This window comes from Bos javanicus, chromosome 7 (genome assembly GCF_032452875.1).
Source record: "Bos javanicus breed banteng chromosome 7, ARS-OSU_banteng_1.0, whole genome shotgun sequence".
Taxonomy (NCBI): Eukaryota; Metazoa; Chordata; class Mammalia; order Artiodactyla; family Bovidae; genus Bos; species Bos javanicus.
The window spans coordinates 59465501-59491536 of NC_083874.1; the positions used below are offsets into that span (position 1 = coordinate 59465501).

The window sequence follows — 26036 nt, forward strand, 5'->3', positions numbered from 1 at the left end:
AGATCCCTATATAACCCCACATCAAATCAACATGGCTTATTCCTGTCATCTGTCACCCATGCATGGTCTCAGTCTATGGGTCCATTCTATGCCTCCCAAGTGTGGAACATCCCTTGACTTAAAGAATGACTGAGCTGGGGCAAGCTTCCTAAGGAATATTCTCTCATATTTTACTGGTTAATATCAGATAAAATTATCATGTTTCTTCCTTTTGTCATTTGAATTTTGTATACACAATGTTGACCAGCAGAGGTGAAAAGGCATCATTGTCTTTTTCCTGACTTGAGTAGGAAAGCAGCCAATGTTTTCTCATTAAGTTATTTCTTCCTTTCTCTGCCATTATATTTGACGTGAGTTTCCTATAAAGCGACTTCTAGAAGACTAAGAGAGAGATTGGCAGATGGGGAAAACCTAGCTATAGAATCAGGTTAAAGACGTGACAAGGAGAGAGAAGCTGGCTCCAGATTCACTAATAATCAGTTTACACACAGGATGAACCTGTTAGAATCCATTGCTCGCATGCTACTAGCATTATGCCTCTTTCTTATATATGTGCGCATATAAATTCAAACTGCCCCAGGAAACATTCATATGATACAATTCATGTTTGGAAACTGTTTTTTAAAAAGACTATGCAACCTACTTGTCTGGACAAACTATTTCATTAGTTAACCAAATGGTATCTTCACTTCTATTTTGATTGTGGGCTGGATATTCCCAAAGAAGATAATTATCCAACAGAAAACAACCAAACACAAGTGCAGACTATTCTGCTAGTATGGGCACATTAGTCAGTACAAGCTGAGTGACCAAAGCCCTCGAAAAATGTCTTGCAAAAATGTATTATTTCACTGGCTACCCAACTGCTTGTTTAACAATAAAATGTCATGTATGTCAAAGGGCTGTGAAGATAGGACCAAGTATGGGAAATCTACTATTCTAAACCACTGAGGCCAGATTGGCTTGTTTTTAATTCAACCTGGAAAAGTAAAATTCCATTTTTTCAAAAAGATTTTAAGAGGAAAAAAGGTCAGAGTCTCAGAGTGCTGCCATTAACTGGCTCTCCTCAGTGTGAGTCTTGGATTGTAGACTAAGTCCTCTACATTAAGAGTCTCCAAGAAGATTAAAAAAAAAAAAAAGTAACTTTCAGTTTTGAGCATGTGAATCTTTCATAAACCTGAAGATAAGCATGAAGATATTTCATCAGCAAAAATGTACTGATCATTTGGTTATATACTATTTTGCAGACACTGTGTGAGGGGCTAAATGGTATACAGAGAAAAGAAAGCCATGGTTTCTACCCTCGAGGAATAACTGGCCTTATAGGGGTTAACTAAGGAACTCTATAATCTCAAGCAGTACAAATTCGAGAAAGAGTACTGTAAACACGTCACTGCCATTCAGAGGAAGAAGAGAACAAACAATCCAATTGAAAAAAACACAAAAAGGGTGTTTTCTATAGAAAAGGTTAGTATCTATCCTGAGATCAGTTTCTATTAAGTGTATTATTTCTTTGAATAGTCAGTGTGTGCCCAGGCAAGAAGTCAATATGAGATTATAAAGAATAGACTTATCTGATATAACCTTAGTTCCTTTTTAGAAAAAAGATGGAAAAAAGGCCTGGATTTGAACAAGTTACTAATCTTCTACTGCAAACTACTACAGTTTGCAGACAAGATAGAGAAACATGAGCATGATGGCAGAGTTGACAGACTGATAAATGTCTCACCTAATTTATGCAGAGAGTCAAGATGAACATGAGAAGTGGTAACCCTATTCCTGACTCTAAGTGGGCTGGACAAGACTGAACTCTGGAGTCAGGAAGAGTAGGATCTGGATTCCAGCTTCAAGCTTCATCATTTACTATTACTTGTATGAGTTTGGGCCAGTTACTTACCCTCTCTAAACCTTGGTTTACTCATCGTTAAAATGACAATAATTATAACACCAAGTTCTTTTGGTGTTGTGAAAATTAAATGCAACAATGATTTCAAAGTTCTTAAATACAGTTCTTAAAAACTGGCACACTTTTCTGGAATTATGTTAGGCATCATGATCATAATCATAATTATTAATGATATGGAAGGAGGTCTCTGGTGGGCTGCCCCATACTTTGTCAATAGATGCCTTGGAAGAGGAAACTGACACACAGTTCCAAATTTGACACAGAAAGCTATAAATTTGTTCAGGCATCATGCTACATTTCTGTGACTTATATTTTGCTTGTATGATTAAATTTTGCATTTATTTAGATTTAACTCCATATTTCCAACATTGGCTGATTGCTTTTCCTTTCTAAAACCTTTAAGTCTGCCTTCTAAAATGTTAGCTGTCCCTCAGGGCCATTTATTAATATGGTAGATGATAGCTCTACTTATGGAGATAGGGAAGACTCAGGAAATTTGTGGTTGGGGTATGAGAAATAGAAGAATTCTATTCTGGATGCATGAAGTTTGATATTCCAAAGAAACATATAAATGGGGTTGTCAAGGAAGCAAATTGGATCTTGTGGTCTGGAGTTCAAAGGGCAGCTATGACCTGGAGATATAAATTAATGAGAGGGCTGACAGCATGATGATTGCATTTAAAGCCATGGATGCTTAAATCACATAAAGTGAGAATGTAGTTTGAGGAGAGTATTAGGAACCAAGTGCTGAAGAATTCCAACATTTAGAGGCCAGATAGAAAAGGAAGAACCTGTTAAGGATTCTCAGAAGGTATTGCTAGTGAGTTAAGAGGAAAACCAGATAAATATGGTGTTTAAGAAAATTAATGGAGGAAATTTTTCAAGAAAAAAGCTGAATCAACTGCAAGGGGTCAAATAAGAGTTTTTTCAAAATTTGAAACTTCTGTAAGAAAAAAGTTAACCAAAGTTCAAAATCAAGCAGAACATGGGAGTATGTTTTTGCAAATTATCTAACAAAGGATTAGTATTCGGAATATAATAAAGAACATCCAGAAATTAATCAGAAAAATAGAAAATAGTTTTCAGACAAAGTACCAAATATAGGAAGGTACATTCAATAACTAATTTTGAAAAGGGCCAATCTATCAAATCATCTGGGAAATGCAAATAAAATGAAAGAGCATATTTCAAGTAGTATATTAATAAAAGATGCATAATATCCATTGGGGGGAAAGAGTAGCAGATACTCTCATGGCCTGCTGATGGAAATGCAAGGTACTATGGTGCTCCGGGAGGTCAGTTTTATGGTAAGCATAACGTTCTTAAATGCACATAATTGTCAATAGTGCAGTTTCACTTTCAGTAGTTATCTGAAAGGAATACTGGCACATGCACAAAGAAATGTGTTTCAGGACATTAAAAATAGTACAGTTTGTAATAGCAAAAGATTGGAGACACCTACATATCCATTAATGGGAAATAATTAAATAAAATGTAATATGTATTTTTAGTACAGAATATTATGTAACAGTTAAAAATAATGAGTTAGATCTATATGTCTGAGTGGGATGATCTCTAAAATGCATTGTTAAAAAATAAAAAGCAAGGTCCAGAAAAGTACACACTGAATGGCTCCATTTATGTAAAATGAAGGGAGAAAAATCTGAGACTCTGTATGTTTTTATGAAGGTTTGTAAATGCATTGAAAAGATTATAGACTAGTGGTAATTGTTGTCTAGGGGCTGGGTTAGTAGGATAAAAGCTGACTTTACTTTTCATTGCTATAGGCTTTATATTTCATTCATTCACCTGAATTTGTTGACGTCCTACTTGTGGGATTTTTAGGAAAAACACATATTTTTCTTAGATTGAATTAAAATAGTCAATCTGGAGAATTAATTTGATGATTTGTTAAATTATCCATCAAGCACCATATTGTGCATTTGTTATGTCATAGGAAATAAAACAGGCAGGATTCCTGTCCTTGCAAGGCTTACACTCCAGTGGATTCAAGTTTCAAATAGTTTTCTCTTCCCTATATAGGCTACCTCCACTCTTACAAGATTCTTCACCTCCACAGTGAAATACCTGATACCAATTTCCTGTACTTTTCATGGCCTCAGGAAGAAATAAATCTAAGGAACAAAGTGTGAAGAATAAACACATAAGCCATCTCTAAACTGCTCTCTCTGCTTAACAATCATGCTGCAGATTTCCAAAATCAGGAGGGATAAAATAATACAGTATTAGTAAAATAGGTTTCCTGGGCTGCCCTAGAAACCCTAAACTCTATGACTGTTACTGTGGGGAAAGGCATCAGTTCTAAACAACTGTCTTAATAAAGGCAGTACTAGAACAGACTAAGTAGGAGGCTGCTGCTGCTGCTAAGTCGCTTCAGTCGTGTCCGACTCTGTGCGACCTCATAGACGGCAGCCCACCAGGCTCCCCTGTCCCTGGGATTCTCCAGGCAAGAACACTGGAGTGGGTTGCCATTTCCTTCTCCAATGCAGGAAAGTGAAAAGTGAAAATAAAGTTGCTCAGTCGTGTCTGACTCTTCACGACCCCATGGACTGCAGCCTACCAGGCTCCTCTGCCCATGGGATTTTCCAGGCAAGAGTACTGGAGTGGGGTGCCAAGTAGTAGGCAATTAAGCTTAAATAACTAAAAGGTCTCTGGCACCCACACAGAAGTTCTTATACACAAACTTCACTTTACTGTAAGATCCTTTCTGCGACACTCATGAAGGCGCAATAATTATTAATAAATAAGAATGCCAGCCTATAGGAGTATCGTTTGAGGCCTTTCCACCAGCTGGAATCTCAACATCATACTAGGATTTAACTACAAGTCTGTTCACACCGGTAGCAGAAAATTGAATTTATGTTTCTGAGAAATCTCTGAAGCAAAGTATTGATATTTCATAGAAATTCCTATGTTTTCTTCTTTTCTTACACATGCAAATGAAAAGTCCCCAATTTTCAGCTGCCAAAACAGCTAAATACTGTCATCATCAGAAAAATTAAATGCTTGTCTCAAAGAAGGAACTGCTCTGTGGAAATTCCTGTGCATCTCAGGACAAAGGAAAAAAAATGTTGATGATTCATCTTTGCTAAAGGATAAATGTACTTATCATACATGGCTTTTCACAGCTAAGAACAACTGTAAGCCAGGGTAGCAAGAAAATTATCAGAGTTTGGAAAGAGGCATCATGCTTAGTCACTGAAATTCAACTCCAAATTTTCGCCTACCTCCATCAACCTATGTGACCTTGGGTAAATCACCTGACCTTTCCCCACTCTTTCATATTCCAATACCTTCCTCATGCTGCTCATTCTATCTGGAATGCTTTCTTTGACAGCTCCTCTAATTCTAAAATTCTTAAAAAATGCTGTTCTGTGAAGTTTTCCCTCATTCCCTTAACCAAATCAGCTTCTTTCTCACTCATATCCCCAGTCTACATTGTCCATACTTCCATTATCATTTATCATATGGCATTACTATTGCAATTTATCACTTTATTTTATTTCAGCTTATCATGTTATTTTATAGCCATCTTATGGTATCAGGTTATATGCTATTAGTTCTACTCCTACTAATATTTACAATATTATTAGTAGTATTATGAGCACTTTCTATGTGTCAGGCCATATATGACTACATTACCCCTGTCATAAAAGTCCTATATGATGGTGTTATAATTATTACCATTTTTTACAGTTGAAAAAAGTAAAAATCAAGAAAGATTATGCAAATGATTAGTAGTGGCTCTGAGGATCAAAATAAAGACTATTTTACTATGGCTTTAATTACTACCCTAAAATAGTACCTGTAAATAGGAGTAGATAATATACACTCTATTCTTACTAGGTGTCAGATTCTGTACTATGTGCTTTATACAAAGTAGCTAATATGATTCTCAAAAAAACACTGTGATGTAGAAATTGTGATTATGATTTTCATTTTTTAAATGAAATCCAAGGTTCAGAATGGTTAAATGACTTGCCTGAAGTCCAAGAGCTCTGGAGGCTGGATTTGAATACAGGTCATTGTGCCCCAGTGCCTAAGCACTTATTCACTACTCTATTCCATTAACAGATGGGAGAAGTTTATTTTAATCTTTGAAAATAGTATACAGATTTTTAAGAATAATCCATCTGGAAACAGAAAACTTGAAAGTTACCTCTTCTGAGTCATGCAAGTGATCAAAATCTAACAAGCCCCAGAGCACTCACCTTAGCACATGTGTGGATCCATTAATGGTTGTGGTTGAACAGGGGACAGTCTGGCCCAGAATGGAAGGTCTTCGGTAGCGTTCATCATCACAGCAGAGGATGATGAGGAAGGCACGTCTAAAAGACTTATTCAAGAAGGCGTAGAGAAAGGGGTTCAACCCAGAATTGATGTAGCCAAGCCAGAGGAAAGCGGTCCACACCTGCCCGGGAACAGTATAGTCTACAAATGGATCCACAATATTGGTAACAAAGAATGGAGCCCAGCAAAGGCAGAAGCAACCCATGATGATGCACAGAGTCTTGGCTGCTTTGGTCTCTGTCCTCATGCGATGAGTGCTATGCTGGTCTGTTGGCTGGAACCTGCCCTCTGTGGGGGCTCCTGCCCGTTGTAGCATCTGGATCTGGTGAGCATGCTCCTTAGCTGTGACATAGATGCGATAATAGGCCAGCACCATGAGGAGAAATGGGATGTAGAAGGCTACCACAGAGCAGGTGATGGCGTAGGGCTTGTTGACCATGAAGATACAGTACGTAGAGTTAGAGTTCTGATTGAACTTCCTTTTTTCTATCTGAGAGTTAGAGGGAAAGAGGAAGTGAAGAAGTAGGGTGGGTGGAAAGGAATAAAAAAGTGAATAGGAAGAAGCAGGAGAAGAATGAGAAAAATTGTAAGAAAACACAAAGGATAAAAAAGAAGAAGAGAAAAGGAGGATTTGGAAGGTCGAAAGAAAGAGGAAAGGGATAAAGAATGAAAGGGAGGGACAGATAAAAGAAAAGGGTGAAGGGAAAGAAAATAAAAAAGGTTTATCAGCAAAGCTTTTGTTTTTCTTCTAATAAGCCTACAGCATATAGAACCATGACGGTAGAAAAGGAATACGCTTTTGGCTGCTTTGGGTCTTCTTATATCTCAGTATTTCCATAAAAATCTTCTAGAATTTTGATAGGAATTAGAATAGTGTGACCGAGGAAAAATGACATTTTTTCAATGTTAAGATTTCCAATTCACAAGCATGATAATTCTTTCTCTTTATGTAAGTCTTTCAGAATTTATTTCCATAATATTTTATATTTTTGTATAAACATCTTTTGCTAGATTTAACCTAAATATTTGCATTTTTATTCTAATGCAAATAGTACTATGCTAAATTCATATTCCAAACTGTCCACTGCTAATATGTAGAACTCTGAAAATTTTTGTATATTGGCTATGTATTCAAATATTTTGTTAAATTAGTAACTAATATTTCATCTTTAGAGTCTTCTGAATGTTTTCCATGAATAATCATGTGATCTACAAATAATGACAATTTCATTTCTATCTTTATAGTCTTAATACCATTTTTCTTTGCATGTTGAACTTAATAAGATCTCTAGTACAATACTGAATAAGAATGGTAACAGTGAACACCATTTTTCCAGTGCCAGTTTTAGGAGGGGAGATTTCAATATTTTACTATTAAGTATGACATTTGCTGTCAGTTTTTTGTCAATGTCCTCTGAGAAAGCTCCCTTCTATTCCTACTGTGATGAAAAAATTTTTAAATTATGATTGTATATTGAATTTTGTCAATGCATTTTTGATAGTAATAAGATGATCATGTGGGTTTTCTCTTCTTTCTTTAATTCAGACAGTGGCATATAGTGTTATATACTGGTGTAAATCTCACTCGCCTTGAATACTGTGATATACTAGATTCATCTTAGGAACTGAAAGACTTTTTCCACCTATAAACTCTGCATGCTGATGGCTCTTAGTTATCAGTCTTCTCTAGGAATAGATCTTGGTTGAAGAGAGCTGTGTAACCCAATGACACTTCCCTTCCTGAGGTCAGCCTGCATCCAGTGTGAACATACACATGAATAGAGATGTGAATAAAAATATGTATGATAAATAATATGCTATTTCATTCACTGTGTACACATTTAGTATTTTGTCTTATAGTATATTGTAAGGTTATAGTATACCTTCTTATTGAATTGACATTTTATCATAATAAAATCTCTTTTTATCTCAGTATTACTTGCCTCAAGTCACAGGAACCTAATCCTATATTTCACCTAGGAACAAAGATTCATGATTTGCTAATTCAGTATTTGCAGCAACTTTATTACCATGAATAACAAGGATCAACTACACATGTATAATGAACACCTGGGTTACACTAGTTTCTCTCTAGGCCAATTCAATGTGCAAATGAGTGAAAGATATGAAATGCAATTACAATATCATGGAGCAAACACTAAGCATGTTAATAGTAAGGAGATGCCCCTTTCCCCAGTTACATGAATTAAACAGGGGATGCTTCTATCTCACTGTCACAAAAGAACACAGCTCACTAGGTTATTTCTCTTGGAAGTTCTAAGTCAGAAGGTTAGTGTGCTGAGTCCTTGTTACAAATTTTGATGCACAGAAGTTTCATTAGGGATTAAGTTTAGCACAAACATAAGGACATAGGCTCTTGGGTCCAGTCAGCTTGGGCTTAGCTCTAGTCACCACCACTCCCTACCAATGTGACTTAACCTCATTGACCTTCAGTTTCCTGAGGATGATGACAGGATTACTTCACAGCACTGTTGTGAGTCCTGAGTGAGACAATGATTAAATTAACACAGGGCTCAGCACACAGTAAGTGTTCAACATTTGCTGGCCATTATTATATTTATCTACTCATTATTAGAAATTTGAATTTCATTTCCCCCAAGAATGATAAAACTGAAAGCTTGAAAGAAAAGGGATAGGATTTTAAAAAAATATCCATACAGTCTCCCTTGTACGGATCCCCTTTCATTTTTCCACTCCTCTGTCCCCAGCATTTCTTTCAGAAGCCCAAGGAACTCTTGTTCTGACATACCACATGCAAATCCTGGCCCAGTCTTGGCTTGGATATCCTTTCCTGGACAAAGAATAAGGCAAGATTAGGGGCTAGGAATGAGATGGAGAGAGGAAGGGGCAGCTCCTATTCTGACTGGTCCTCTTGGGTCAGAGTTCACTCTCACTCTCTCCTCCCCATTCCCTGGTCAGAGTCCTGGGATCCATCTTAAAGTGACTGCCTGACAACTTCCTTAGGCGGGGAAAAAAAAAAAAATATATATATATATATATATATATATCCCTGCTAATGGATCCAGATCATAGCTTTCAATCTTCAATGCAAGTTTGATATTGAAAACAAAGTATGTCAGAGTTGGAAACTCTCCAAGAGCATCTAGACAGGAATTGACAGATAATGCCTGCAACCTGTGTTTTCCTACACTGCTTAAAGACACTGTTCCCAATGAGGACCCAAAGATCTCGTCACAGCCCTTCAGGAAGTGGCTCAATGACAGAGCTGGGCTCAGGGTCCAGTTCTCTGGACTCCTGGCCCATACATTCTCTGGAAACCTCCACCCCCCCGACAGGTTTTCTGTGAGTCACCGTAAGCCTCAAAGGGTCCCAGCATGAAATGAGATGAAGGCCTTTTGGGATACATCACATCCCTCAGGCTCTGGAGTTTGTCTGCGAAGCTTTGAATACCTGTTCCGCTATTCACTAGCTGTGAATTCACAGGCATATTACTTCACCATTTTTGAACCTGAGTTTTCTCATCTGTGAAATGGGGGGAAATTATTATAATTTTCCCAAAGGGATGCTGCTGTCAGGATCACATGTATTTACTGTACTACTTTTTGGCATACAGTAAACTTTGAAATGGAGAAGGCAATGGCACCCCGCTCCAGTACTCTTGCCTGGAAAATCCCATGGACGGAGGAGCCTGGTAGGCTGCAGTCCAGGGGGTCGCTAAGAGTCGGACACAACTGAGCGACTTCACTTTCAATTTTCACTTTCATGCATTGGAGAAGGAAATGGCAACCCACTCCAGTGTTCTTGCCTGGAGAATCCCAGGGATGGGGGAGCCTGGTAGGCTGCCATCTATGGGGTCGCATAGAGTCGGACACGACTGAAGTGACTTAGCAGCAAACTTTGAAAAATGTTAGCCTGCTTTTTGTTGTTGTTATTGTTGTTACTCTGTCAGGATCTTTCTTAGGATACCCACTTAACCTGACATTGTTTGTTTATTTAGAATCCCAAGCAAACAAAGTTAGTCAGACAGTAAATCCATACGGTCTGCATGAGTACTCACCAAATCAATTATTCCAATGTTATTCCAGCCTTGCATTATAGGGAGAAAAGAGATAAACATGGGGATGACCCAGCAGCCTCCCAGCATTAATGCGATGCGCAGAGGGGTCATCTTGTTCCTATAGACCAAAGGCTGGCAGCAGATGGCATAATACCTGGAGAGAGAATAGAGGGGGTGGATGCCAAGGGAAAGGATAGATGACAGGGAGAAGGAGGAGACATAATTCATGAGAGAGAAGTACAGAAGAGAAGGGAAATAAGAAGAGGAAATAGTGGGAAAGGGGCAAATTAGAGGGGGAAGTAGAGAATAAAAATAAAGAAGGAAGAGAAAAGAAAGAGAAGGGGGAAATTGGATGAGTAAGTAGTAGAGGAAGGGAGAGAGAAGTGGGAGAAGAACAGAGAAAATAAAAAGCAATTGTACAATAAAATATTGTATTGTCCATGAGTTTCTGCTACTATAAATACAAACTTTAGATCACACATATGAGAACCATTACCAGACATTGGTCCCATATCCCTCTTCCTCTCCTGATACCTGAGAAACTCATCATATACCTGAGAGTTTGCTCTGTCTCAGGCACAGACCTAACACTACCCTCATGCCTAGGAATTTTAAAGGCTACTGCCCAGCTCTCTGGGCGTCTGCATCCAGATATACGCAGTCCTTTTAACATGAGGTAACCCAGAGTTGGCCCTACATCTGAGCTCTAAGAACAGCATCTCAAACTTGCTCTCATCCTCTTGATACCTACCTATACCGAGTTGATGCTCTAAGTCAGTGTTCTTTAAATTTTGGTCCAGGGATTCTGCCCTTCTTCTCTATATTAGACTCACCTGAGGAGATCTGCTTAAAATGCAGAATTCAAATATCTCCTGAAATAGAGCCTGAGGGGGAGGAACCTGGAGTTTGCATTCTGACAAGTGGAAATCATCACTGCTGTTTGCTACATATGTCCAGTTCCTGGCCTCCTTGTGGCTGAGTGGGGCCAATTGACTATTTTGGCCTGAGTTATGAATAAAATCAACATGTGTTATTTCTGGACTGAAGCATTTAATTGTTTCTCTGAGGCCAAGAAAGTAAAGTTTCAAATATTTCCTGCTCCATCATTTCCTACCTACTGGTAGAGACCATCTTATTTCCATTTATCAGGGTTTTATCTTTTTCTGGGGACTCTCTGCTCATGGTTTCCAGAGCTCAGATTCTGCCTATGTTACTGAAAGTGAAAGTGAAGTCGTTCAGTCATGTCTGACTCTTTGCGACCCCACAGACTGTAGCCTATCAGGCTCTTCCGTCCATGGGATTTTCCAGGCAATTGTACTGGAGTGGGTTGCCATTTCCATCTCCAGGGGATCTTCCCAACCCATGGATTGAACCTGGGTCTCCTGCATTGTAGACAGACGCTTTACCATCTGTGCCACCAAGGAAGTCCCGCCTATGGTACTAGCTTTCTTCTTATCTCCAGAGAGAGGTACAACTTGCCCCACTCGATGATCGGGCCTCTAACTCCTAGATTGCTTCTTGTATGTTGTTCCAATCTTGGAGACCATTACTTCCATGCCCAGACAGTTCACTGAATCTGACAACAAGTAAAATATCATGGTAAGCTTATCAGCCATTTGTCTTTGGAAAAGTCAAAGAAAAAAATGCAAAAAGACAGCCTGGAGGCTAAGTCTATTCTTTAAGATTTTATACCATTTAATGATAAGCCACCCCCTTATACCCTTCATTTTATGCAATTCACTTTGTTAATTTTTACCACCTCTTCCTTTCTTTTCTTAATTCAAAGCCTAACTAATAGAACAAAGGCTATATTCTTTGAAAAGCTGGTGGTAGGATGAGTTGGGAGAGAGGGTGAAATGAGAAGGAGAGCCCAGTGTTGGAGCATGAGAAGAGAGTGCCATAGGATCTGGGAGGGGAGAATTATACCCTTCCCTCTAAGGCATCAAAGAGTAGCTGACCACATTGTGTCAGGGAACTCCCTGTGCCCAGCAAGACAGTGGAGTGTCCTGATCTGGAGCAAAGTGCAAAGAACAACAAACCAAAGAATGGGAGAGGGAATTACTCAGGAACTCATTTTCTTTATCTATAAAACTGACATGGTAGCCAAATCTAACTAAGGCTAACTCAGTAATGGAAAGAATAACAATTAAGTGGAATTCTCTTCACACTCTTGACTTATATAAGAAAGGCAAATTTTTCTGAATGGCTGTTATTAATAATCATCAGAGGTTTACTTACAAAAAGTTGATGAATTTGGAGTACATGAAAACATAATTTTTTTTTTTTCAAAATTTGCTCCCTTCCTCACTTCCTGCTAGAGGGCCTAGATTAGCTAGATTATATGTTGGTTTTGTACATTTACCATCTTCCCTCTTTTCCCTTGGTAACAGCATCCAAAGTCCTTTGGGAATTCTCTTTTCACTTGTTGTTGTATAGCTGGGAAAATAAATAATGTGACTATGACTTTTCCAGCCAGGGTGTGATCTAATCAGACATTTTCCTGGAACTCTGAATGTCATGCAGAGCGATGCGAAGATGGGAAAGTCAGCGAAGGTCCCTCTATTCCCACAGCTGCCTCCCGCTCTGAGCAGGACTGAGAGCGGCTCCTGCCCCTTAGATATTTGGGCAGTCATGCTCTTGCCCCTTTAGGTTCTCAATTCTTTAGTTCTTCCTTCAATTAAACAAGCCACCTCATATCTTTCCACTAAATTCCTTTTTGCGCAGTTGATGTTATAGGTTGACATGTGCTTCCCTCTCCCAAAAGGTATGCTGAAATACAAACCTTCAGTGCCTTGGAATATGGACTTACTTGCAAGCAGGTTCTTTAGAGAAGAAATAAAATTAAAATGAGGTGATTAGGATGGGCCTTAATCCAACATGACTGAAATCCTTATAAAAATGGAAAGTTAGACAAGACAGACACACTCAGAGACAAAATGGCAATGTGAAGACAGAAGATTGAACTGATGCTTCAGCAAGCCAAAAAAATACCAAAGAGTGCCAGCAAAACACTTGAAGCTAGGAAGAGACAAGGAAGAATCTTTTCCCTACAGGTTCAGAGGGAGCAGGGGCCTGTAAACACCTTGATTTCAGACATCTAGTCTCTAGAACTTAGATAATAAATACCCTGTTGTTCCAAGCCACTCAGTTTGTGGTACTTTGTTATGTCAGCTCTAGAAAAACCTAATAAAGTTGGCTAAAAGAGGTTTCTGCTACTTGTAACCAAAGTACCTTGCCTCAGTGAAAATGGTTCTGAATGCCAGATATGTCCTTCATAGAAACTTTGTTCTAAGTAAGAATGCTTTCAATTTTATTCACTACACCTCCAGGTCAAAGCTCAAATTATAGCATCTTTTCATCCACCAACCCAAAGAAGGCAATCAAAAGATAACTGGAAAAGGGTGTGTTCCTATCTTTGCTGAATTATTTATGATTTTTGAGGTTTGGAACAGGTACCAAGATACTGGATAAAGACAACAGACTTTAGGAATTTGGTTGGATCTCCATTGTTACGTAGATCCAAAAATTCAAAAAGACAAAACAAAATCAAGTATTTTATAGGACAAAAGGTATGTTTGAAGGGGCAAGATGAAGATTCTTCTGATTTCCATAAGTCGATATGTATGTTTAGAGGATTATGTTGGGAAGACAATAGAATTTACAGAAAAGGACTATAACCATATGGTTATACTCATGCTCATTCATAGCTCAGTTAGTAAAGAATCCACCCACAATGCGGAAGACCTGGGTTCGATCCCTGGGTTGGGAAGATCCCCTGGAGAAGGGACAGGCTACCCACTCCAGTATTCTGGCCTGGAGAATTCCATGGACTGTATAGTCCATGGGGTCACAGAGTCAGACACAACTGAGTGACTTTCACTTTCACTTTCTTTTCTAAGCCTAGTTTGGCCAAGGTGATTGTCTGATTTCATAGCATGATGAATATCATGTGGACAATAAGATCTCCCCAAGTTCTGCTGTCCAAACGTTCGAAACATTAATTTGCATTGTTGTTGCTTAGTCACTAAGTCGTATCTGACTCTTTTGTGACTTCATGGACTGTAGCCTGCCAGGTTCCTCTGTCCATGAGATTTCCCAGACAAGAATACTGGAGTGGGTTGCTATTTCCTTCTCCATGGAAATCTTCCCACCCCAGGGATCGGACCTGTACCTGCTGCATTGACAGGTGGATTCTTGACCACTTAACTTGCATTGCCCTTGGCTACTTGGAGCTGCTGTTAAAGAAATAAAGGTGAAAGGTTCTTTTTTGAAATTCAACTTTAAGAGGCATCCTGTGGATGCAGTACACATCCTACCTATCCCTTACACATTTACATACACGGTCTGTGCCCTGAACAATGAGGGCCTGGAATAAAGTTGCTTGGAATGTTCATTTCCCAGAGAGATAAGGTAGGACATAGTGATGGTTTCAAGCACAGACAGCTGTAGAAAGTTACTCTTGCAGGATGTGAGGTGGGGCTTCCCTGGTGACTAAGATGGTAAAGAATCTGCCCACAATGTAGGAGACCAAGATTCCCTGGAGAAGGGAATGGCTACCCACTCCAGTATTCTTGCCTAGAGAATCCCATGGTCAGAGGAGTCTGATGGGGTACAGTCCATAGGGTCTAAAAGAGTCACATGATTGAGCAACTAATATACACACACACACAAACTGATGTTAGGTGGTGGAGCAAGCCTAGGAAAAATCCTTTATTTCCTACTATAAAAACTAACATTAAGTAAAGGGGAAAAAAGAATTTTATTTTATTTTCTCTAAACTATATTGCTGCTGCTGCTACTGCTAAGTCGCTTCAGTCATGTCCGACTCTGTGCGACCCCATAGACAGCAGCCCACCAGGCTCCCCCATCCCTGGGATTCTCCAGGCAAGAACACTGGAGTGGGTTGCCATTTCCGTCTCCAATGCATGCAAGTGAAAAGTGAAGGTGAAGTCACTCAGTTGTGTCCGACTCTTCATGACCCCATGGCCTACAGTCTACCCGGCTTCTCCGTCCATGGGATTTTCCAGGCAAGAGTACTGGAGTGGGGTGCCATTGCCTTCTCCAAACTATATTGAAATTGTGAATTACAGGTAAGGATGAGTAAGAAAAATACTAAATTGTGTCTTTGTATGTGTTTTACTTAAATATTCTCCTCTACACTTTCAATCTGGTGTCATGTCCTACAATAAAAATAATATGATTTTTAAGTGACATGGAATAGAGACTTTAAGACTAAAAACTATAAGGTTTTTATTTGGAGCTCAAATTAGAGTGCTCACTTGACTTTGTGGGCCCAAGATTCTTACCAAGGCCTTGACACCCTTGAGACAGCTGTTAAGCCACCTCATATCCTTCTAATTTCTTTACTCATATCTCTCCAATATTTGCTTTCTAGCAAAGGATCCAGAAAAATAAACATCCTCTTGAAGGATGTAAATTAAGTATGTGAAAATCAATATCACTGAAAAAACTGATGAGTAAAAATTGAGTTCCACTATTAACTGACTAATGGAGGGAGCTTCTTTAACATTCTAGCTTTGTTTGTAGATCAAGGACCAGATAGATATAAAAAAACTTGATTTTTACCTATCATGGTTGCTTTTAATACTTACTTTTGGATTATATTACCAGTGTTAATAACAAACATATTTTTCCTATAATGACCTGCCCCCTAAACACATGTGCAACATTGACAGAAATAGCTACTTAAATTTGCAATTTATTTGGAATTTACAAAAAGCATGCTGAGTTAATAATAAGAGCTACTCTTCATTTCCTTAACAAGGAAAGTTCCTACTTGTATAATCTCATTTGGTCCTCCTCACAACTACTTTTGAGAAAGGAACTATAAATGCACCCATTTCACATATGAGGAAACAGAGAAGTGTCAAGATTTGTCCAAGGTCCCACTGGTGGTAAGAACCAAGCTGGGATCCAGCCCAGGCAGCCTGATACAGGGGCCAGGACGTTGACCTCATTACTATCACTTCACTCTGTCACGCCCCTGAAACCCCCAAGGGATTATTCTAATTCTTTACTAGCCATTTTAAAAAACAATCAAAACATAAAAAACGTTGAATCTCAAAACTTGAAGGATCCTCAAAATCCCCAGGTCCCCAGATCTCTTCTAAAATGAAGCATATCCAAGCCTGCATGAAAGCACGAAGGACTGGGAATTCACCAAGTCCTACAACAGTACACTGTAAACTTAAGACTATTCCGAAGTTAAAAAGGTCTCCTTCAAAAGTGGTTTTCTGTAACTTCCAGTTTTACCCTCTGTCTCAAATTAAAATTTCTATTTCTGATTCTCCTTCTGCACAGTGGTCCTAGATATCTAAGGAGAGGTTTTACGTTTCTCTTGAGTTTTATTTTCTGGTAAAAATATTCCCAGTTGCATGCAACCCAGGTTGATTTTTCATACCAAAGTACATTTTGCAATGTATGGAGACATATTTTGTTGTCATAATTGGAAAGGATGATGCTACTGACATTCAGGGAACAGGGGTCAGATATGCTGCCAGATGTCTTACAGTGCACAAGACAGCCCGCTACCACAAAGAGTCGTCTGATCTACAATGACAGTAGTGCTGCAGTTGAAAACCTTTGGTCCAGAGGAGGTGATTTTCACCAACAGCAGGGACTCTGTGTCCTCTGCATGTGTTAGAGTGCCAGTCCCTGTTAAGAATGGTAGCTATAAGGACAGCATAATTCTCTGGTGTATTCTATACAGATCAGAGAAGACTAGAATATTACCTTCCGCTCTACCCACCATAACTTAATACAAGCTACAGGACACCCAGCAGTACAGTATAAGAGACCTACACCTTCTCAGAGCTATGATCTAGGACAGGCTGTGAGAAAGTCCACCCCTAACTGGTTTATACATTTCACAGATGTTTGCCAGTTCTCAATGGTATCCTCAATGCCTAGTACAATGCTGTATATAGAGTTATACTCACAAAAGGGCTGAATAAATAGTAAACCCTTGATCACTACCAATTAAAATAAATAACACTAAAATGTGGGACCAGGTTTTGAGAATGTGAAAAGCTGTGTCTATCAGAGGGATGAGGAAAGGTTGTCTCCAATAAGTGTCTTTTAAGTTGGATTTTGGGCTTTCCCAGTGGCTCAGAGGTAAAGATTCTGCCTGGAGTGCAGGAGCCACAGGCTCAGTCCCTGGATTGGGAAGACCCCCTGGAGGAGGGCATGGCAACCCACTCCAGTATTCTTGCCTGAGAATCCCATGGACAGAGGAGCCTGGTGGGCTACAGTTCACATGGCTGCAAAGAGTGGGATTGAAGCGACTTAGCACAACACAGCACAAGGACAGTGGAGGAGAAAATATGATCCAAGTGTTATAAAGAGCATGGACAAGGACCCGGAACAGAAATTTTATATATATACACATCCATCTATAAATATACATCCATGATTCCACATACACATATAAATATAACAGAGTACAATTAGCTGGATGGGAGAGTGTTTATATGGAAGCAGAAGGAAGTAAGCCTAAAAAAGCTGATTGAGGGGAAGATCTCAGTGCAATGGTTCTCCAATGATGATGTGCTTCAGAATCACCTGGAGAGTTTACTGAAACACAAGTACAGGTAACTGAATGGGGCCTAAGAATTTGCATTTCTGATACATTCCCAAATGATCTGTTGATGGTCATCTGGTGACCACACTTTGAGACAATTGTCTTAGAGGTTTTTGAATGCTATGCTAGGAAGAGTCACCAAAAGTTTTTTTGAACTGGGAAATGTCCATCACAATCAAACACTGCTCTACCAAAGAAACTGAATTACAACAAATTCAAGAAAAAGAATGGTTGGTTCACAGGCTAGCTGGATAGTATTCATCAGAAAAAGCAATTCTGTCTCATCTGCTGCTGCTGCCACTGCTGCTAAGTCACTTCAGTCGTGTCCGACTCTGTGCGACCCCATAGACAGCAGCCCACCAGGCTCCCCCATCCCTGGGATTCTCCAGGCAAGAACACTGGAGTGGGCTGCCATTTCCCTCTCCAATGCATGAAAGTGAAAAGTGAAAGTGAGGTCGCTCAGTGGGGTCTGACTCTTAGCAACCCCATGGACTGCAGCCTACCAGGCTCCTCCATCCATGGGGTTTTCCAGGCAAGAGTACTGAAGTGGGTTAATCCACTGGATTAATCTAGGTCTGTTCTCTAGTCTTCCACTGGACAATTCACACTCTTTTTTTTTTAACTAGAATACTTTTACAAAGTGGTTAAGTAAATGTTTAAATGACAAATGAGGTTCCAGATGGCCAGGATTAACTAAAATGTAGCAAGGATATTTACAAAGTAATATATTATGCAAAACATTTCCAAGTATTGCTCACAAAACTCCATTAAAATCCCCTTTGGTAGACCAGTCACTAGCTTCCCCAACTATGCCTGCCTGCCTGCCAAGTCGCTTCAGTCGTGTCCGACTCTGTGGGACCCCATGGACTGCAGCCTACCAGGCTTCTCCATCCCTGGGATTCTCCACGCAAGAACACTGAAGTGGATTGCCATTTCCTTCTCCAATGCATGAAAGTGGAAAGTGAAAGTGAAGTAGCTCAGTTGTGTCCGACTCTTAGTGACCCCATGGACTGCAGCCTACCAGGCTCCTCCATCCATGGGATTTTCCGGGCAACAGTACTGGAATGGGGTGCCATTGCCTTCTCCCTCCCCAACTATAGCCATGTGTAAATGTGTAATCAACTTGCTTTTAAATGTCTCTGGAGACACAACTTACTTTGACAACTTTTAGAAGGCAGTCATGTATTTTTATGTTCCATGCTAATCTTTCCCACTCCTCTTGCAATTAAGGAAAATTCTTCCTCCTCACTTACTGCCCTTCCAACCACAGTGAAGGCAGAAAGAGCAAAGAGAACATGGAGCCCTACACTTTCAGAATCAGAGGAGATTTTTAGCAGTCATCTTACATTTTTGCATCTGGGTACCACCAACTCTGTGGTCTTAGAATCAGTTACTTAACCTCTCCAAGACTCAGTTTCCTCATCTGGGACTGTTATGTCCAGCTAATTGACTGGCTGTGAGAATTGATGACCAACATGTTTAAAACTTTTTTAAAGTTTTTTTGTTAAAAGTTTTTTTTGTTTAAAAGAAAGTTCCTGACACATAAAGCTTAAGGAAGAGTTCAGTTCAGTTCAGTTCAGTCGCTCAGTCGTGTTCGACTCTTTGCGACCCCATGAACCGCAGCATGCCAGGCCTCCCTATCCATCACCAACTCCCAGAGTTCACTCAAACTTATGTGCATCAAGTTGGTGATGCCATCCAGCCATCTCATCCTCTGTCGTCCCCTTCTCTTCCTGCCCCCAATCCCTCCCAGCATCACGGTCTTTTCCAATGAGTCAGCTCGTCGCATCAGGTGGCCAAAGTACTGGAGTTTCATCTTTAGCATCAGTCCTTTCAATGAACACCCAGGACTGATCTCCTTTAGAATGGACTGGTTGGATCTCCTTGCAGTCCAAGGGACTCTCAAGAATCTTCTCCAACACCACAGTTCAAAAGCATCAATTCTTTGGCACTCAGCTTTCTTCACAGTTCAACTCTCACATCCATACATGACCACTGGAAAAACCATAGCCTTGACTAGATGGACTTTTGTTGGCAAAGTAATGTCTCTGCTTTTGAATATGCTATCTAGGTTGGACATAACTTTCTTTCCAAGGAGTAAGTGTCTTTTAATTTCATGGCTGCAATCATCATCTGCAGTGATTTTGGAGCCCCCCGAAAATAAAGTCTGACACTATTTCCACTGTTTCCCCATCTATTTGCCATGAAGTGATGGGACCAGATACCATGATCTTAGCTTTCTGAATGTTGAGCTTTCAGCCAACATTTTCACTCTCCTCTTTCACTTTCATCAAGAGGCTTTTTAGTTCCTCTTCACTTTCTGCCATAAAGGTGGTGTCATCTGCATATCTGAGGTTATTGATATTTCTCCCAGCAATCTTGATTCCAGCTTGTGCTTCTTCCAGCCCAGCATTTCTCATGATGTACTCTGCATAGAAGTTAAATAAGTAGGGTGACAATATACAGCCTTGACGTACTCCTTTCCCTATTTGGAACCAGTCTGTTGTTCCATGTCCAGTTCTAACTGTTGCTTCCTGATCTGTATACATACTTCTCAAGAGGTAGGTCAGGTGGTCTGGTATTCCCATCTCTTGAAGAATTCTCCACACTTTATTGTGATCCACACAGTCAAAGGCTTTGGCATAGTCAATAAAGCAGAAATAGATGTTTTTCTGGAACTCTCTTCCTTTTTCCATGATCCAGCAGATGTTGGCAATTTGATCTCTGGTTCCTCTGCCTTTTCTAAAACCAGCTTGAGTATCTGGAAGTTCACGGTTCACGTATTGCTGAAGCCTGGCTTGGAGAATTTTGAGCATTACTTTACTAGCGTGTGAGATGAGTGCAATTGTGTGGTAGTTTGAGCATTCTTTGGCATTGCCTTTCTTTGGGATTGGAATGAAAACTGACCTTTTCCAGTCCTGTGGCCACTGCTGAGTTTTCCAAATTTGCTGGCATATTGAGTGCATCACTTTCACAGCATCATCATTCAGGATTTGAAATAGCTCAACTGGAATTCCATCACCTCCACTAGCTTTGTTCGTAGTGATGCTTTTTATTCCAAGCCCCTCTGATATATGTATGCATGCATGTGTTCTAAGTCAATTCAGTTGTGTCAAACTCTGTGTGACTGCATGGTTACAGCCCACCAGGCTCCTCTTTTCATGGGGATTCTCTGCGCAAGAGTACAGGCGTGGGTTGCCATGCCCTCCTCCAGGGGATCTTCCCAACCCAGGGATCAAACCTACATCTTTTACATCCTCTTCATTTGCAGGCAGGTTCTTTACCACTGGTGCCACCTGGGAAGCTCCAATCTTATATGTATATATGTATATGTATATATATATATATATCATAAATATTATTGTAAACTAATTTAAATACGTTTTGGAACAGGGACTCTAAATCATTTAACAAATAACATAGAAGCCATTGAGTTCAACCTCTTTCCTGGTCCTTGATTATAAGAAACAAAAGGCAAATGAGTTGATCCCTCAAGTTGAATGGAAACAATGAGACCATACTGGCTACAAGCAGTGAGGTTGATTAGATGTAGCATCCTCTCATAGACTTAATCCAGGCCCAGCTTTTCTACCTGGGATGGCTGAAGATCACATCTTGAATGATCCACAGAAATAAAATCTCCAATTAAGATAAGCTAAAGAAAAAAATGTCAATCACTGTAGAGAAGAGATGAAGAATCAGGTGGCTGATAAGATCTGGATTTTGGAATGGAATAAGAAAACAGAAACCTTTCACCACAAATATTTTCACAATTCCTAATCAATAAACCACAGTCATCTTTAAAATTTAGGAGTAAAGTGTTAAAGATCTTCATTGAACCAGCAAACTTAGGATTTACAAGTGCATTTTGCCTTTAGCAAGAAAATCGGTAAGTTCTAGTCCCAAACATTTGATGCGTGTTCCTTTTGACTTTGGACATATCTTTGGACACTACACATCTTGTGTCTCTGTTTTCTTATGTGTAAACAGGGTATTGACTTACATCTGAGTTTTTATAAAAGGTTGTAATTATAATGAATTAAAGATGGCCACATCTCCCATCCAGGGATAGGGGATTTGCATCCTTCCCACAGGGCTGCCCTGTGACTGATTTGACCAACCGAGTACATTGGAAGTGTTGTATGACAGTCCCAGGTTCAATTTTTAATAAGACTCTTGCTTTCTTGGAGTCAGGAGCTGTCATGTAAAAAATCTAGCATGCATCAACATGAGATCATGAATAGGGGTCACATGGGCAGAGAGAAGAGCCTGGCTGAGCCTAGCCTTCCAGATGACCCCACCAAGATGCCAGGTATGTAACTAAATGACCTTGGACCCTCCAGGCCAGTTTAGTCTCCAGTTAAAAGCCACCAAGTGACTTCAGCCAAGCCGAAGCTCCTGATGAACAGAACTGTGACATCTAATAATAATGCATGGTTGTATAAGGCATTAAGTTTTGGGGTAGATGTTACACCCAACCACAGAGGTAATCAGGTAGCATACAGTCGGAGGTAACTGTGGGGTTTACCAGCTGGGCAGTAATTCTCCTTCCAGGAGGTGATCCATATTTTGGGGGCAGAATTTTAGAGAAAGAGACCAATCTTTCTGCTCTTGATTGTGTTATATTTTAGTTCCTCCAGTTATCTTTTAAGGAGGTGGGGAAGACAGAAAAGCACCAGTAGCTCAAGAAGAAACTAAAGCCCTTTTTCTTGGCATCCCAAGAGGGTCGGCAAGCTGCCAGTCATCTGGGGGATCTATGGTGAAGACCTCACAGGGATGTTCCCCAGGAGCCAGGCACAAGAAGGGGCTGAGAATGCAGCCATGAGCAGAGATAAAACTGTGGGTTCCAGTAAGGAAAAACTACAGGGGTGGAAGGACAGGGAAAGACTGCTTCCTGTCAGAGATGCAGAGGGCATCAGATCGAGTCTTTGCACATAATCCCACATGCAATGTGAAGATTTAATGTTTACTATGTTCTTCTTGGTTAAATATTCTTCTGTACACTCATGATAAGAAAACTTGCAAGAAGGGGAATATCAGTTGTCTAGGAAGCTGTCTCCTGAGTTATCACTGACTGAAAGAAAAAGGATAATCCACTAAAAATATAATCTGCAAAAATCTTAGAAGGGTTTACTGAACACACACAAAGGATTCCAAGGTATACTTTGATATATACGAACTGATCAATCTGTTAGTAGACACTGGATGATTATCCCACTGACCCTTCCAGACTAAGCCCAAGGGTCACATTCCCTGGAAAGCTCTTCTGGCCCCCAAAAGCTCTGGGGAGACTCTCTCCTGTCAGAGATGTGGATTGGTTCTTCATCTCTGCATTTTTTTTGGGGGGGGGGGGCGGGTGGGGCGGGGCATGCCACATGACTTGTGGGCTTCCCTGGTTCCTCAGTGGTGAAGAATCCACCAGCAGTGCAATAGACACAGGAGATGTGGGTTGAATCCCTGGATCGGGAAGACCCACTGGAGAAGGAAATGGCAACCCATTCCGGTATTTTTGCCTGGGAAATCCCATGGATAGAGGAGCCTGGAGGGATACAGTCTTGTGCTTAGTCACTCAGTAGTGTCTGATTCTTTGCAACCCTTTGGACTGTAGCCTGCCAGATTCCTCTGCCCATGAGGATTCTCCAGGCCAGAATACTGGAGGGGGTTGCCATGCCCTCCTCCAGGGGATCTTCCCAACTCAGGAATCAAACTCAGGTCTCCTGCATTGTAGGCGAATTCTTTACCATCTGAGCCGCCAGGGAAGCCCAGGCTACAGTCTATGGGGTTGCAAAGAGTTGGACATGACTGAGCAACTACAGAGCAGCAGCAGCACATGACTTGCAGGATCTTAGTTCCCTGACCAGGGATTAAACCCATGCCCCAGCAGTGAAAGTGCTGAGTCCTAACCACTGGACAACCCGGGAAATCCCTCTGCCCTGGTGCTTTACAGTACCTCGTATATATGGGTGACACAGCGTTTCTCTAGCTATATTATAATTGTTCACTTATTTCTCTGCTACAATTACTACTATTCAAATCATGTTGCTGTTGTTTAGTTGCCAAGTTGTGTCTGACTCTTTTACAACCCCCTGGACTGCAGTCCCCCAGACTCCTCTGTCCATGGAATTTCCCAGGCAAGAATACTGGAGTGGGTTGCCATTTCTTTCTCCAGGGGGTCTTTGTTACCCAGAGGTCAAACCTGCATCTCCTGCATTGGCAAGTGGATTCTTTACCACTAAACCACCAAGGAAGCCCATTCCTACTATACACACCACCTATTTTTTTAGGACACACTTTGTGTCAGAAGTATTCTATGTTATTTTTAATTCCTACAGCAACTCTGCAAGGCAGCATTCAACATCCACACTTTAAATATAAAGAAGCTGAAGCCCATAGAATTTAATACACTTGCTGAACATCACACAGCCAGATATGGTAGAACTGGGACTGAATCCCACATTTGCCAAAGTTCATACCCTGGTAATGCTAACAAAAGGGCAAGGCTTGACACAAGCCTTCCTATCTAGACATAGGAAGGACTGTATGCAATGTCCTATAAGCTTTCTGAGCTAAGGACACAAGAAAAAAGACATATTTAAAGATGAAACTGATAGATAATACACAGGAATAATAACGAAGAAGCTACTGCAATAACCTAGAAACAAGATGAAAAAACTTTAAGATGGGGAAGATAGATTTGAAAGATATTTATGAAAATATAGCTAAGACTCGGCATTTGGCTGGTCATGGTAGATAAGTAAAAGATGCCCTCAAAGAATTACCTTTAAATGATGAAAAGTTAACTAATAAATGCACCTTTGATGTACAAAGTGGAAAAGGATAATATTTATGATGGAAATTTCCACTTTGGGATCAAGAAGACGTAAAGATGCTTAAGGCAAGATGTTGAACAGGCAGCTGCCTGTTCTACAGAGACCAGAGGCATGGGACATGGAACATAGGACAAGACAGCAGGAGAGATGAAGGCAGAGGTGCTGATAAAGCCACAGGATGGCTGATCCCTCCAAAAAAAGAGAAAGAAGATATCCAGGGCTGGAAGGCTGAGGGTCTAACCTTGAAGGACACTCAACTGTGCAACAGGAAGAAAAAGATGACTATCAGTGTCAGAGAGGGCACTCACAATAGCCACCAGGAATTCGCACTGGGACAGGGAAGCAATAATGGAATAATAATTGTGGCTAACTTTTACTGAACATTTACTAGTTGCCACACACTAGTATACCTTTTTTTGGCATATACTCAGTAATTTAATCTTCAGAACCTCCAAACAGAATATGGGACTTCTCAAGTGGCTCAGTGGTAAAGAATCTACCTGCCAATGCAGAAGACACAGAAGATGTGGGTTTGATCCTTGGGTTGGGGAGATCCCCTGGAGGAGGAAATGGCAACTCACTGCTGTATTCAAGGACCCTTATTCAACAGACATGAATCTGAGTAAACTCTGGGAGAGAGTGGAGGACAGAGGAGCCTGGCATGCGGCAGTCCATGGGATGGCAAAGAGTCGGACACAACTTAGCAACTGAACAACAACAAAATGGAATACACTATTAATATTATCAGACTTCCCTTGTGGCTTAGCTGGTAAAGAATCCATCTGCAATGCAGGAGACCTGGGTTCGATCTCTGGGTTGGGAAGATCCCTGGAGAAGGGAAAGGCTACCCACTCCAGTATTCTGGCCTGGACGATTCCGTGGACTGTATAGTCCATGGGGTTGCAAAGAGTTGGACATGACTAAGCAACTTTTATTCATTCACTCATTAATATTATTAATGCAATTTTGCTGATGAGAAGACAAAAACCAGAGAATTTAAGTAACTTACTTAAGACCATATAATTGGTAATTAGTCAAAGCTGGGTTTGAATTTAGGAAACCTAGGATCCTAGGTCTCATTCTTCTACATGTATACATCAAGACTTCTAAAAGGGTAGAAAAACTAACACTAAAGTCATATCAAACCACAAGTCACATTTCAGAGCATTCTGTGCTCAGCTAAACATGCCTGGAGCAGCTACTATTGATCTGTAAGAACACAGAAACAGACGAGATAAAGACTGACTCTTAAGGAGCTAGTGAGAGACAGATAAATAAACCAATTATTTAAAAAGTGATAACTGCTGTGTTAATATTTAACATTCTCTCTCTTTTTTTAACATTCTATGG

General features: G+C 40.3%; 1 protein-coding gene across 6 annotated transcripts in view; it reads right to left on the minus strand.

Annotated features, from left to right (window-relative positions):
- The window catches only part of HTR4 (5-hydroxytryptamine receptor 4), a 218431-nt gene that overhangs the window by 58416 nt on the left and 133979 nt on the right, over positions 1-26036 (minus strand). For 3 of the 6 annotated variants that reach the window (XM_061423961.1, XM_061423959.1, XM_061423960.1), the window contains 3 exons: positions 10257-10410; positions 8988-9029; positions 6139-6707 (listed from right to left, as the gene is read on the minus strand). In XM_061423961.1, coding sequence (XP_061279945.1) covers positions 6139-6707; positions 8988-9029; positions 10257-10410 — 765 coding nt within the window. Of the gene's footprint in view, positions 1-6134; positions 6708-8987; positions 9030-10256; positions 10411-26036 lie in introns of those variants that run through there. The other 3 variants (XM_061423964.1, XM_061423962.1, XM_061423965.1) reach the window with 2 other exon arrangements.